General features: G+C 50.5%; 1 protein-coding gene across 24 annotated transcripts in view; it reads right to left on the reverse strand.

Annotated features, from left to right (window-relative positions):
• Positions 1-12,831, reverse strand: part of P4HA2 (prolyl 4-hydroxylase subunit alpha 2) — a 35,128-nt gene extending 22,297 nt beyond the window's left edge. For 3 of the 24 annotated variants that reach the window (XM_073994180.1, XM_073994187.1, XM_045394895.2), the window contains exons 1-5: positions 12,770-12,831; positions 12,070-12,205; positions 3,536-3,635; positions 2,741-2,837; positions 2,185-2,336 (exon numbers count right to left, since the gene is read on the reverse strand). In XM_073994180.1, coding sequence (XP_073850281.1) covers positions 2,185-2,336; positions 2,741-2,837; positions 3,536-3,617 — 331 coding nt within the window. In that variant the 5' untranslated portion in view covers positions 3,618-3,635; positions 12,070-12,205; positions 12,770-12,831. Of the gene's footprint in view, positions 1-2,184; positions 2,337-2,740; positions 2,838-3,535; positions 3,636-10,902; positions 10,975-11,699; positions 12,243-12,522 lie in introns of those variants that run through there. The other 21 variants (XM_073994184.1, XM_073994189.1, XM_073994175.1 and 18 more) reach the window with 9 other exon arrangements.
• Positions 12,832-14,467: the final 1,636 nt, after the last annotated feature.

Below are 14,467 nucleotides of genomic sequence, written 5' to 3' on the forward strand. Positions count from 1 at the left end.
CCATTCCTTCCCCAACTTCTCCCCAAGAGCAGCTATATCCACTGCCACCTATGACTTCAGACCTAAACATCCACTTCCAGCTATAACTGGGGACAGGGACCAAGAAGCTGTAACCCTGCCTTCCTTGTCTTCATAGCTACATGGTCAGGGACTCTAAAGAGTTTAGAATCTGGTGGGGTGGGGGTAGGGGAACATGCTGCCAGGAAAAGCCACACTGTCAGCATGCCCCATTCATTTCAGGGGCAAGAACTCAAAAGTCAGAGATGAAAACAACCAATTATTCTCTGGGCCTGACCTAACTCCTTCTAGGTAATCATAAGGTTTTCCAAAGGAACCAGATGATGGTGTGAGTGTAGGGTGTGGAGAACAAGATTGGAGAGGGGAGGTCATCTGGGTAGGCTTAGTCTCCTGCCGTGCAGGCAGAACAGCCTGTCCCAAGCTGCAGGCCCAGGCGGAGAGGCGGGAGTCTGGGAAAGGCAGACGTGGTTTCTGGAGGCAGTGAGCTCACTGGGCACAGCTCCAGCCTGGCTGAGCTCACCAATCCCTCTCCAGAGGCCACCCTGCCCCCAAGCCCAACCCAGTCTGGCCACATGGGCTAAAATGTCTCAGCCAGAGAGACAGCTAGTCTGAAGTTAATCACTACTCACAACTCAGGGAAAAGAGGCAGTGAAGAGCTGGGTACAGTGGCTCTGTGCCTATAGTCCCAGCTACTCAAGAGGCTGAGGCAGGAGGATCACGTGAGGCCAGGAGTTCAAGGCTGCAGTGTGCTACGATCGCATCTGTGAATAGCCACTGCACTCCAGTCTGAGCTAATACAGTGAGACTCTGTCCCTTTTAAAAAAAAAAAAAAAAAAAAGGCAGCTGGGCATGGTGTCTCACGCCTGTAATCCTAGCACTTTGGGAGGCTGAGATGGGTGGATCACGAGGTCAAGAGATCGAGAACATCCTGGCCAACTCATGGTGAAACCCTGTCTGTACTAAAAATACCAAAAAAAAATTAGCTGGGCTTGGTGGCACGTGCCTGTAGTCCCAGCTACTCAGGAGGCTGAGGCAGGAGAATTGCTTGAACCCGGAGGCGGAGGTTGCAGTGAGCCGAGATTACGCCACTGCACTCCAACCTGGTGACAGAGTGAGACTCTGTCTCAAAAAAAAAAAAAAAAAAGGCAGTGAGTCCAGAGGACTAAACCCAGGGCTAGGAGTTAGGAGAGCCCACCTCCAGGCCCACCCTACCATCTCTTCTTATTGACAGGAAAGTATTAGGGCATAAAAAGTATTATCACAACAAAAGCATCAAGTATAGTTTAAAGCTTTGAAAAAGTTCACAATCTGACCTATAAATATGACTTCTAAGAATTTACCCTTAAAAAAAATCAGAAGTATACACCAAGAAATATGTAAAAAGGTGCTGATAATTCAAAAAAAAATCCCATATCCAATTACTTGATCCATTTGACAGTATTATGACAGATTATCACCATCTGATAGGTAATCACTATCCAGACATTAAAACCACGTTGCAGAGGAACACTGAATAGCATATAAAGAAGCTCACCTGGCCAACATGGTGAAATTCAGAAAGAATTTTTTCTTCTGTCACAAATCTACCATCAGATACACTTTGTTTGTAAAAGATATGAATAGGAATGAATTTAGATGAGACCTATGCTCCCCAACTTGCCCTGGTCCCACCATCCAGCCCACTTGACACTTGTAAATTCATTTGTCCCTTCAAGCAACTGAGTTTGCATGCCCTGGTATGTATGTATAGTTCCATTTTTTTAATGTATATGCATAGGTAGAAAAACTATAATTTTAATAATGCTCACCACTGGGCAATTGGATTAAGAATTATAATTCTCTTGTTTTTGTGTTTTCCAACTTTTCTATAAACATGTATCACTAAAGTATAATCGGAAAAATGTCATTAGCAAAAAATAAGAAAAGACAGACACTAAAAAAAGGACGCTAAAAAAAGAACTAACCATCATTAGACGTTAAAAACCAAGGACAGCCAACTTCCAGGTCCCCACAGAGAAGGGAGAGAGCCATGAGACCAGCAGGGTCCTGTTTGTATAATGCACTTGCCCACCAACACCCAGACCCAAGACAGGCTCAGACACAACAGCCCAGGCATGAGCACACGAACATATGGGCTCACTCAAGCACCTGCTCACCATCCCTCACCTGCAGCTGAGTCCTGCAGGACAAGGTCCTCTAGCGCAGGCCAGTCTGTGTTTAGCCGCTTCACCAGTTTGTAGGCATTCACAGGGTGGGCCAGGTAGCCCTCAGCGTCAGCAGCTGACTTGCTAGTCAAGGCTTCCATTTTGTTGGCCCAGCTGTGGAACCAGAGGAAAAGGAAGAGTAATGCGTCCACCCACATAGGTCTTGACCTGTGATAATTTCTCTGGTGAGAATTCCCTGGTGCCAGGTGCTAGGGCCCTTCTCATCAAGAGGCAATGAAAAATGAATACAGTAACTCCCCACAGATACTTCTAGCCCCTTAATCTAGATAAGAGCTGGGACCCCCAATTTAAGGGAAAAGGTCTTAAATACAAAATAAACGGTGACTCCTTAGCCCATGCACTTAGCTCCTCTCAAGGACTGACATGAAGTAACCAGGCCAGCCCCACATCACCCTCTCAAGGGCTTCCTCTAATAGGTACCCTGAGTGGCTTCCTTGTTCCTTGGGGGGCAGAAGGGAAGGAGGGCCAACTAAGGGTGGTATGGGGACTTAGGACACCTCTTAATCTTGGAAAGCTTGGCTTCCTCCACAAGGATGTACTCCTTCAGAGACTGCACCAGCTCTTTTTCTGCATAAATCAGGTCAGTCATGTGCCCTGCAAGAGAGAGAAGAAAGGCAACAGTGAGAAACAGAAGAGGGATGTCCAGCCTCCTTCCTTGGAGCACAGAATACCAGCACAGAAGCAAGTCCCCTGGGACAAGAACATGTAAGATCTCTGGGGATTATGGGGACTTGGAGTTAAAGGGGGCCTAGGCACTCATGGGGTCCTATCTCCCAACTTCAGAGAGAAAGAGGCAGAGGCACCAGTGGGACATTTGAGATAAATGCACTGGATGTCACTCAAGAAGTAGACCTAAATCTCATTCTCCAACTGTTACATAGCTGGTCGTGACACTCAGGCATGGATATCCTGGGGGCACATCACAGGATAAAAAGCTCTGAACTTCAGGTCAGAAGGATAGGAAAAGCTTGATCCTCAGGATACAAAGGATTTGCTGCTCAGAACCACTCTCTGGTCCATGGGCAAGGTGGTCAAAAAGACCAGAGAGCCCAAGTGCAGCCTGCACTTCCCAGGGAGAAAGACCCAATTCAGACAGTTGGCTTCCTGAACAACCAGATCACTGGGATCGTATAGGGAAAAATAGCAACTCTGCCAGTTTCACTCTTCTCAGAACTGGTCAAAACCAGTTATTAAGGCTATCCCACTCTAAATGAGAACAGGCTGCAGCCAGAGATATCCGTGGCCAAGGTGAGCCAAGGTGTCAGGGAGACGACAGTCCTGTTGGCACGTACCAATAGAGGTGAAGAATTCGGCCTGCACACAGCTCAGGACACCAAACCAGGCCATCAGCAATGCAGACACCCAGAGTTTCATGGTCACAGAGGGAAGTGTCTGAAAGGCATTCAATGACAATCACTGGATCAACAAAATGAAAAAGTAATTTAGGTGAAGAGATATAGGCATGTGAACACATATGCAGATACCATGTGATACACATAATCAAACATACCAAAATCCTGGCCTAGCACACAGAAGCTAAAAAGGATAAACAGCAGAAAGAACAAAGTGCGTGCAGCCAGTGATGTGTGCTCAATTCTGGTCGCTGCTCTGGGAAGCCATATGCCCTAGGCAGAAAGCCCATCCTCTCTACTCCCAGCAACCACCTGTACCATGGGAAGGTGGAATCACAGCGGGGTATAGTCAGCTCTGGTTCCATCGGTCTATCAGTCCAAGATTCTGGCCCACTCCTTCTTATTTCACAGACTGCTGTTTGTTTCTGTCTTATCTTCCAAGACATATGCCAGGACAGTGCCAGGTTCTAGGGAACAAGTACCTGCCCACAAGTACTGCTCTCGTGTACTGTTACACGAGAGATAATAACAGAAAGATAATTTGACACAACATCCTCCAGGGTACCAACACCCAAACTAAGGTGTACAACAGATAGCCAGCCAGAAGAGAAATAAAACTAACCCCTCCCAGTCTGCACCTGCCAGAGAAAGAGCAGTCAGGGGAGACAGTCTCCTGGGCAGACAGTGTTCTTCCTGTAGTAAGGCTCCTTGGCAGACACTGTCCTCACTGGCCCGTCACCATTCATTCACAAATATTTACTGAAGACCTGCAGATGCCAGGCACTGATCTAGGCACTCAGGATACAAAAATGAATATGCTACACATGGCCAAAACCTCAGGCTGGGCTGCTGACATGGGAAAGGGGCCAGCTACTGTCTTCTCATCGGCCCAGAAATAGGCACAACCTGAGACAAGCCCCACTGGCAGTAACCCTCAGTCCACAACAGAAGCTTCAGATGTCGTCTTCCCAGCTCAGCCATGCAGCCTAGACTGTGCTGGAGGATTAGCACCCATCTGTACCCCAGCTCTGCCAGTCTTCTTCCTGCCCTGCTTTTAAGCACCCTACTAGAGTGCTCAAATGGAAATCTACTAAGAGAAAACAAGCAAAACAAAGGAAACACAAATGCTTCCCAAAAAAACATAAGCCTTATCTGACAGAATTCTAAGTCTAAGCTAAAGCCAGTTCATCAATTTTTTGCCTGCCATACTTGATTAGACACACCCACCATTCCTCATCTTACTCTTTCAGAAGAAATCCTAATCCATTGAGATTCCAGGTTAGGCTCAGAGAAGGCCAACCACAACTCCCATCTGCAAATGGGATCCTCTATCACAAGGAAAGAATAAGTGAATGGCCCCATGTGTTCATGCCTATGCCAAATGTCTGCAGAGCTGACAGTCTTCCTGTCATAGTCTAGGTGTAGGGGTCCCAAGACACACAGGACAATTATCTTTCAACCTGGAACCTGCTGCAGGGTAGGGAGTATTGTGCTGAGCAGTCCATTAGGGAGTCAGAGCAGCTAGTCATCCAGAGAAAGTGAGTAGGCCTGGGCTAGCCCTGAGGCAGAGTCCAGGCCCTCCTGGTTCTAGCCACAGGTCTGCTTCAAGGCCTTACTATACTGTCTTCTCTATCCCAGGATTTCAGAAGGCCTCTCTTTTGCTTGCACAAGCCCCTTACACCTAAGGGATTGAGTGTCTGTTCCTTGTTCCTCAAAACACTTGACTGGCTCAGGCTCAGCTCCTTCTGTATGTATGTAGGGAGTGGACAGTGAAAACATAGAGCTGGGAGGATGTATCTATGAACAGAAAGGGACCACCTGACTGCTCCTCAGAGCTGGGGTGGTGGGAGAACAGAGCTCAGGCAGGATTCCAAACCAGACATGGTTGGAAGTGGGGAACCCAGCATCTCTCCCCAGGTGTCTCTCCAGCTATAGTTGCATACCTTTTTAGAGGCCAGATAAATTCCAGGGAGGAAGTCTGTCCATTCCTTTCAAACCATTCTGCTCCTATCATCTATGGTTCATACCTCACAGCACTCAGTGAAAAGCCAGGTTTCTTCATTACATGAATACCAGCTGTCATTTCTCTGGAATGTGCGATCTGGCTTAGACTGAGCGCATTCTTGAATCTCAGCCTGGAGGCAGAGCCTCAAAGAATTACAGATGGGGTTTGGGCAAAGCCTCAAAGAATCACAGGTAATCACAGATGACTTGCCTACCAAGAGCCTGCAAAGTCTTGCTCTGGTGGGAAAAGTGGATAACTAACTCTGCTAGCCTGGAAAGCTGGGCATCTCCAAGTAGCAGCTCCCAGACGACCACATCAACACTGACATCTCAGGCAGGGGTACTCTGGAGCCCTACCCCATTTCTCCCAAGCCTGGGCCCCTTAACTCAAAAGGCTCTGCACAAAAAGTCCTCTAATTAGGGTTAGATTGGGAAGAGGCAGCATCCAAGAGGGACTGTGCCCCACAATGTGGGAAAGGCCAATCCCCATCCCATCTTATAACTATGCCCACAGCTTAAGACAGAGTAGGCGAAAGTATGTGTACCTGCTGAGTGCCCCTACAAAGTGTCCAGTGCTGCCAAAAGCCCTGCCAGAAACCCTCAAAATCCAAGTGGAATATGTCTGGAGGCGAACCATGTCAAACTCCATTTTATGAAAAACAAAGTGACACCAGCCTTGAGCAGAAAACCAATACTGAGTTTTATCTGTGCTGCATGCCCAGAGTTTAGAACGATGCCTGTCTCATACCAGGAACACAATGAAAAATACTTCACCTCAGACTTGTTCAAATTAGGAAACTACAACAATAGAAGATTTTACATTTCTTCTATACAATGAGTTTTTATGGAGTATATTAAGAATGAATACTATATACCAACATGGAGAGATCAAAGCATACTGTTAAGTGAGAAAAGTGGGCCCCAAATAATATGCACTCTATAATTCCATTTTGGTACGGAAAAATTAATGTATGTGTGTATACAGAGAGATGCAAAAAAAGAGTTATACGTCTGGCTCTATCTTGGTGAAATAATTTCTTTTTATTTTTATGCTTATTTGTTTCTCTACTCTTTCTACAAGAAATTCTATAGCAATTTTTAAAATTATTTTATCATATGCTTAAAATGTAAAGAAAACAAAGCAGGTCCTTCTCAAATAGACTCCAAAGGGGCCCTGCCAGCCCCAGTGTTTGGACCCCCACAGGGAGGTCCTGCAAAACCTGCCAACATCCCAGCAACAGTGAGTCACCCATCAGGCGACTGGCACTGTTTCTAAACACAGGGCAATTCCAAGACATACACCAGAGGTCCCACCAAGCCTGATCTTTGGAAAAGACATTGACAATCTGGCCAAATGGCCATGAAAAGATGTTTCCAGCTGCAAACCAGCAGTGTCCTTAGCTTCTCTCCTTACCTCATCAGGCAGACCCTCTGCCAAGCTCCCAGCTGCAACCCAAATGCAACAGCTTGAGTTTTAACAATGTATTTAACAGCCTAGAGACAGAACATGAGCTTGCTGAGAACAAACTGGTCTTGCTTGGCACTGAACAAGAAGCTGCCTGCCTTCTATGAAGGGGGAAAACCTAACTGGACATGGCTCCCCACCACCCCCAACTCTAGGATAACAGAGCTGAAAGGACCTGTGTGTTCAGCCTAAGAGGATCCAGAGGCTCCAGGAGACCCTGCCACTAAAGCATGTGGATGTTCATTCAGGCCCATAAGCTGCTGTCACGGCACCCTAGGCAAGTATGGGAGGCACCCTACTCCCTGAGCCTCAGTCATCACCCTGATCTGAGCCACCCCTAACTTCCCGTACAGCCATCCTGGCCCCCACTACACTGGCCTCTCCACATCTCATCTGGCCTTCCTCCCACCTCTGCTCTACAAAGTAGCCAGCATGGTTTATCAAAGCCCTCCTTTGGCTCTCTACTGCCATCAGGATAAAGTCCAAACTCTTTAGCCCAAAGGGTCCTTTTGACTGTGTGACCAGGCCCTGCTGCCCTCTCCAGCCTCATGTCACCATGCCAGGTTTCATATCTTCAACAACTACTTTATGTGAAAAATATTCTCCTTCACCAAGAACCTAATAAAGCCAAGATGTTTATCTGTATCTATCCACATACATTCTCTATCTAGTACATGAACAGTGATTGACTTCCACTTTCCCACCTGGGTACCGTCAACACCACCACAAAGTCTTGCTTCAGTAACTAGACAATGAAGTAGCAGAGAAGGCTGTTAAAACTGACATGCAAAACCCAAGTTGGGTTTTCAGTCACAGTCTCGGCAGAGACTTGGCAGTCTGGATGAGACTAACTCATAAAAGGGAACTACACTCGAGGATAAAATCCATATACCACTATATTGGATGCCTCTTATGTCCCACCTTGCAACCTCTTGGTCTCACCCATCTCCCAGGTCCCAGGGTATTTACTTTGCCTCAGCTCAGTGGCGTAGACTATCCAGGCCCAAGCTAGAATCTCTGGCTCCTCTCACTATCTCCAGACTGTTGAAGTACCAGACTGGTCTCCCCAGTGGCTACCAAAGGGCCCTCATAGGGTAACCGAGTACATCTCTGTGCAGGGTAGCCAGCTTGCTAAAACACCACCTCCCATCCTCCTTTATAGCTCACTTTTTTTCCTTTTATTTTTTTGAGACAGTCTCGCTCTGTCGCCCAGGCTGGAGTACAGTGGCGCAATCTTGGCTCAATGCAACCTCCACCTCCCAGGTTCAAGGGATTCTCGTGCCTCAGTCTCCCCAGTAGCTTGGACTACAGGCGTGTGCCACCATGCCCAGCTAATTTTTGTATTTTTAGTAGAGACGGGGTTTCACCATATTGGCCGGGCTGGTCTCAAACTCCTGACCTCAGGCAATCCACCCACCTCGGCCTCCCAAAGTGCTGAGATTACAGGCGGGAGCCATCGCACGGCCTGAGCCATCACACAGGCCTGCACCTCACTTTTCCCTCACCTTGGCTGCCCTGCAATTATACCTTCCAATAAAGCATTAGGTACTTAAGCTCTGTCTCAGGCTGTTTCCTGGGAACCTAGTCTGAGATAACCACTATTTGTTTCCAAAAATCTTTCATTTCTATTATCTAATTCTCACCCAAACCACCTAAGCTAGATAACTACCTCCATTTCAGATATAAGATAGATACAAATGACAAACAGCTGAGGCTGAGAGAGGGTTTCCTGCATACCTGACATCTGACAACAAATCAATGACAGAACCAAAAGTCAAACACAAAACACACTCTGCTGGATATTGCAGCCATCCAGTCCTACTCAGTAATCTATCTGTTACCTTAAAGTGCAATGGACTCCCAAACAGGGGAGCCACACTTTGCCCAGGAAGAGCATGCCTGCCCAGGTTAAGGACTTTATCATGGGTTACACCAAAGGTTCATAAAGCAGGTCCATGACATCCCTGGCTGAATCTCACCAGAGGGAGGAACGCAACATGGACCCAGAAAACAGCACCATGGTCCCTTAAGTTCAGATGGGCAGTCACTCCTACCTTAGACAAGACAGCACTCACAAATAACCAGCCAGTCCAGCTCAGGGCAAGGCAGTACAGTCGAATGGACAGGCACACCTGCCCTAGGGTCAGACATACTAAAAGTTAAACCCCAGTTCTATACCACTTCCCAGCTTTGTGACCTTGGACAAGTTATAGGATTCCTCAGTTTCCCCATGTATATAATAGAGACAATACTAGGACCTATATCTCGTAGGGCTGTTGGAGGACTGAATGTGATGACAGATGTTAGAAGGTAGCCCCACACTAGGCATAATTTATGTCAATCATTAGTACCAAGGGCAGCAGAGAAACATCAGTGGACCTGAGAAAGCCAGCTGCTCAGCCCAAGTCAGCTGATTCCCGGGTGAGAAAGAAGGTCCAGACTAGGGAACAGTGAAGATGCAAACAAGGCAGAAATTGGGCGATCTCCACATCCCAGGAGCGCCACAAGAGCTGAAACATTTAATTCAGGAGAGACTGGAATCAGGTATAATGTAGTACATTGATCATCAGGGGATAACCTTGGAACTGGTCAATCACTGGTTCTAAAGCTCATCAAGCAATGTTCTCTAGCAAAAGGCGGAGGACTGGACCAACACTCTAGGATCTCACACACTTACATGCCTCTGACCTGCTCATTCCAGGCTCCTACAAGTACCCAGGCCTGAGGATCTCCACTACACCCTGGACCTCAGAGTGCCAGGTACAAAACAGGCCACACTCTAAGCAAGCACTTCCCAAGAGGTCCAGAGCAGATGCTGGCCTCTTACCAGGTTCAGACAGATTCCATCTGAGCTGGAGAGCATTCTACCCAAACACTTAATCCTCTGCCCTGCAATGACACCAACTGAACAAGAACTCTCTTCTAGGGCTCCAGTAAATCATCCAGACTTTTCAGTCCCCTCTGCTCTGAGGAAAAAAAAAAAACAACTGTCTTTCTATCCTTCATTCCATGTCCCTAGCACAAAGCCCACAGACCACAGGACCTTCCAACCCTCTTTGCTCCAGGACAGGCTGATGTCTTACCCTAAGGAACTTCCAAATTGTTAGATGTGAGCAACTTTCCCGAAGTTTAACTCTCACTCCAGCACTCTGCTGGGCTTGCACGTACTTGCATCACAGCTTTTCCTGCCAACTTCCATCTGCCTAATAGTAAACTCTTGACAGACCCCAGGAGCCAGGGACACACCTCCTAGCCCTCTGCACACTATCAGCCAGCGTGGCCACAAATCAGCCAAGGCCTTGCTTACAGTCTCAGACTCTCCCAAGGATGTGGGAGGGAAGAGTGAAAAAGGGAGGCCTTCTTAGGAAATGAGGAGACCCTAGATTCCCTCAACCGACTCATTCCTCGGAGCTGCACCCACGTAGTCTCTTCCTTTGATGAGCACTCACAGCTGGGCTCCTCCCCTGGCACATGGCCAGCTGCCAATATGAAGCAGCAATCTCAGAGTACGAGCTACCCACAGGCAAGAATAGTGCCTCAGCCACCTCTTCTCTCTCCTCCCTCATTCCAGCCCCAGGCACGCTCTAGTCAGAAGCCAAACAGGCAGGAGGCACTCAAGGGATGAACTGAGATCAGCTGGGGTCAATCTAAACCAGTGACTAAGTAAGCACTGTCTAGAGTACCCCAATGCAGAGCTTTCGACAGGATACAAGGGCCTATCACATGCCACAGACAGTGTCTCAGCTAAGCTGTCACCAAGTCTGCCTGCTAAGCTCTCAAAGAACTAGGGTGATCCAGTATGACAGCATCTTTGGGATGAGGCCCCCAGCCAACTCACTCCATCCTTGCTACGTGGCTTCATTGGCTGGGCCACACAGTGGACACTCTGCTGTGTAAGAACAAGGAGGCTCTAAAAGAAAAGAATTCAAAGATCAAACATTCTGTGAGTGGGGAGAAGCAAACAGAGAGACTGGGCCCTGAGGCCCAGAACCACAGTGAGAGGCTGCACCTTGGACACTTCAGGGGCAGTTTAAGTACAAGCCAAAGGAAATACGAGTTCATTTAACAGAGACTAAATTATGAAACCGATTAATGTCAGATGAGATATAGGCTGAGAACAAGCAGCAGATCCCAAAAACATCCTATAAATTCTTAGGTGGACAATGGATCTCTGCAAAGTCTGGGATACTTAAGAATGCCCCAAGTCACAAAATGACGAACCCCAGCCCTTGCTCTTAGGACAGGATTTCCTACAAGAGGGCTGAGGCTGTGAGGCCCCAGGTAGTCTAGATCAAGAAGCACAAATCTCGGGTGTCACTCTACAGCAAAAGACAACAGTTTCAGTCTTGGGAGGGATCCCAATGCTCTCCTGCATCATCTGTTTTTTCTTTTCTTTTTTTTTTTTTTGAGATGGAGTCTCGCTCTGTCGCCCAGGCTGGAGTGCAGTGGCGCGATCTCAGCTCACTGCAACCTCTGCCTCCCAGGCTCAAGTGATTCTCCTGCCTCAGCCTCCCGAGTAGCTGGGACTACAGGCGCACGCCACCACACCCAATTTTTTTTGTATCCTCCTGCACCATCTTAAAGGGTCAAATAAAACACAAAGGCCAGGGGCCCACATGGGCTGCCCAGCAATACCTGAGGCAGCAAGTGTCCTGATCCAGGCTCATGCTGCGAGGGCCAACTGGGCATCTTACACATGCACGGCACAGTACCAGGCACGTCGTCTCACTCCAGGGTCTTGTGGACAGCGTCCGTGGACAGCTATCCCCTACAGTGTTCCTTCCCCATCACCTTGCTTCCACTACAATGCCATAAGGAATGGCATTGGCCAAGGTCTCTGCTCCCACTCATATAGGCTGTTCCTCTGTCCACAGTGCCCTTTTGCCAGCCTTCCTCTGACCACTCCAGCTCATGGGTCACCTCCTCCGGAAAGTCCCCTGGCCAGAGGCAGCCAGTCCTCCAGCAAGTACCCACAGCCCGCATTCCCTTCCAGCACAGCGCTCACCACACCGCTCTGGGCCAGGACCTTCCCGCTCTTCCAATCCGCCTGTCCCACTGGGTTAGCAACTGCTTGCGGTTTCTGGCACACAGAAGGGTCCCGTTTGTTGAATTAGTTAACGAATTATCACGGGTCTCCGCAGCTGCCAAGGAAAAACAACGCAGGTTCCACAAGGATGTCTGGGGGAAAAAAGACTTTCTGATCCAATGGCCCATCTAATGGGCTCCAAGCTGGACCCTGCCAGGACAAGACCTCGGACTCCCAGCCCTTGGGAGGGTGCAAAACGGGCCTAGCCAATATGAAGCGGCCCCTCAGGGCCAGGCGGACGCCGCACCCCTGCTCCCAACAGTCAGCAGCCCGGGGTCAGGCCGCCACTTCCCGGGAGCCTGACAGGGAAGGGCGGCCAAGCTCCCAGGCCCGCCCGACCGCCGAGGGGACTGCACGAAGGGCGCCGCTGACCTCACCACCCTGAGCTCGGGAAGGCTTGCAGGCGGCGAGACAAGAACCCAGACGGGTGCAGAAACAGGGCGGAGGGCGCATTGTTGCGGCCCGGACTGCTTTGCGAGCGGCTAGCGGCGCGACCCCTGGCCCCGGCCCCGGCCCCGGCCCCTCTCAGCCCCGCGCGGGCAGAACGCACCGCCTGGCGCCTCCAGCCCGCGCCCCAGCCCTGGGGTTGATCTGGCTGCTGAGCGGGCCGGGCGCTCACCTGGACACTGGCAGCTCCCGGCGTTTCCAGAACCTCCCGCGGCGTCGCCCGGTCAGCTTGGCGCCTCCTCCCTTGGCGACTCCGCCTCCGGCAGCGGCTGGGGCTCCGCCCACTTGAGCCGCCGCCACGTCCCCACCTCACGCTCCACACGCCCGACTGCGTCCAGGCTCCGAGCTCCCGGGGCTCCGGCGGGGTTCGCAGTCCTCTGCGACCCCTGGGAACGCCCAGGCTACCCGACCTCGCGGGAGCGGGAGCCGGAGCGTGAAGCTGGAGCCGGAGCTGGCGGCCCGCGCCCTTCATGCCGCCCGCAGCCCGCCGCACGTACTCCGCGCCCGCCTGGCTTTGGCGCCCCCCACCTGCGGGCCTTGGCCCGCCCTCCTCCCCAGCCCCTGGGCGCCTGGAAAGGTCGCCACGACCCGATCCCCGCGCTGGGGCTGTAGGGAGAGCGTCCCTGGAATCTGACGGATTTCCTTGTCTGCGCTCATGCCCATTGCCTGGGGGACCCTGCTGGGTACACGGGCCCCTTCTTCCCAGCACTACCACAGGGAGGCTGTTACAGAAGGCTGGGGTCACCCCGGTTAGGAACTGGGTATCAGGAGAGAAGGCAAACCAGTGGAGAAGACCCTGAGGAAGACTAAGACCTGGGGCCCAGCCCCTGGAGACCAAGATTGGGAGGCCCATTCCCAGGACCGAGCTCCCAGAGGGATTCAGAGAGTCCCAGGCTCTGGTTTAGGCAGTCCTGGTGGCATGTGCATGGGTGATGGATTCATGAGAAGGGGACCCATCAAAGGCTGGGGTGGCCAGGGGGGGGGGCTGTAACAACCTGGGGCACACTAGGTTGCCCAAACCCTTCTTTATGCCATGGGCCAAAAAGAGTGGACACCTGGTTGAGCCAATCCAGTCTAGAAGGCAATAAGGACAGAGATGCAGTAAACCTCAGCCTGAGCGGGAGGAGGCCCTGGCGGCCAGGCAAGTTCCCACGCCTGCTCTGTGAACCTTCCTCTCATGAATGAGGGGAAACACAGTCTGAGAATCTCATCAGGGAGCAAGCCCAGAGCGGGAGGTGCCCAGCCTCCGCCCGGCCCCAGTGTGGATATTCCCTATGGCACACGGGCCAGGCAGGCGGCCCAGACCTGGGGAAAGCAAGAGCACGCACACGGAAATACACATAAAACATGAGTGAGCCACTGTTCCTGCCTGCCTCAGCCACCGGCCCGAGCTCGGCTAAAACCACACAGAAACCCTCCTGCATCTGCTACATCCACAGAAGCTTCCTTCCATCTCCCCGTTCTCAGGAGCTTGTCCCATGGATCATCCCTTTTCTCTCCTGAAGGCTCAACCATCCGCTCTCAACTTGATCTTTCCCATTGGCCTATAAATGTGTTCAAGTTTCTGCTATGGGAACAAAACCCTCATTCGACCCCACTGAGTATCTCTGTTCTCAACCACAGCAAAATTCCTTGAAAGAGCTGTCTCCTCATCCTCACGTCTCTCCCACTCTTCAGGCCCTAAAAGAGCTGTCCCTCCCACTCTTCAGGCCCTGCCGTCAGCCTTCTAGCTCCCTAATAGCACCAAACCAGGTCTCGATAAACTATAGCCTCCATTCTCTAAATTCAACGGGCTGCTCTTCAGACCTCATCTGCCAGGGCCCCGAGCAGTGTTTGACACCCAGCGATGGCCACTGCCCCCCTGGAACAC

The sequence above is a fragment of the Macaca fascicularis genome, chromosome 6, assembly GCF_037993035.2.
Source record: "Macaca fascicularis isolate 582-1 chromosome 6, T2T-MFA8v1.1".
In the NCBI taxonomy this organism is placed as follows: domain Eukaryota; kingdom Metazoa; phylum Chordata; class Mammalia; order Primates; family Cercopithecidae; genus Macaca; species Macaca fascicularis.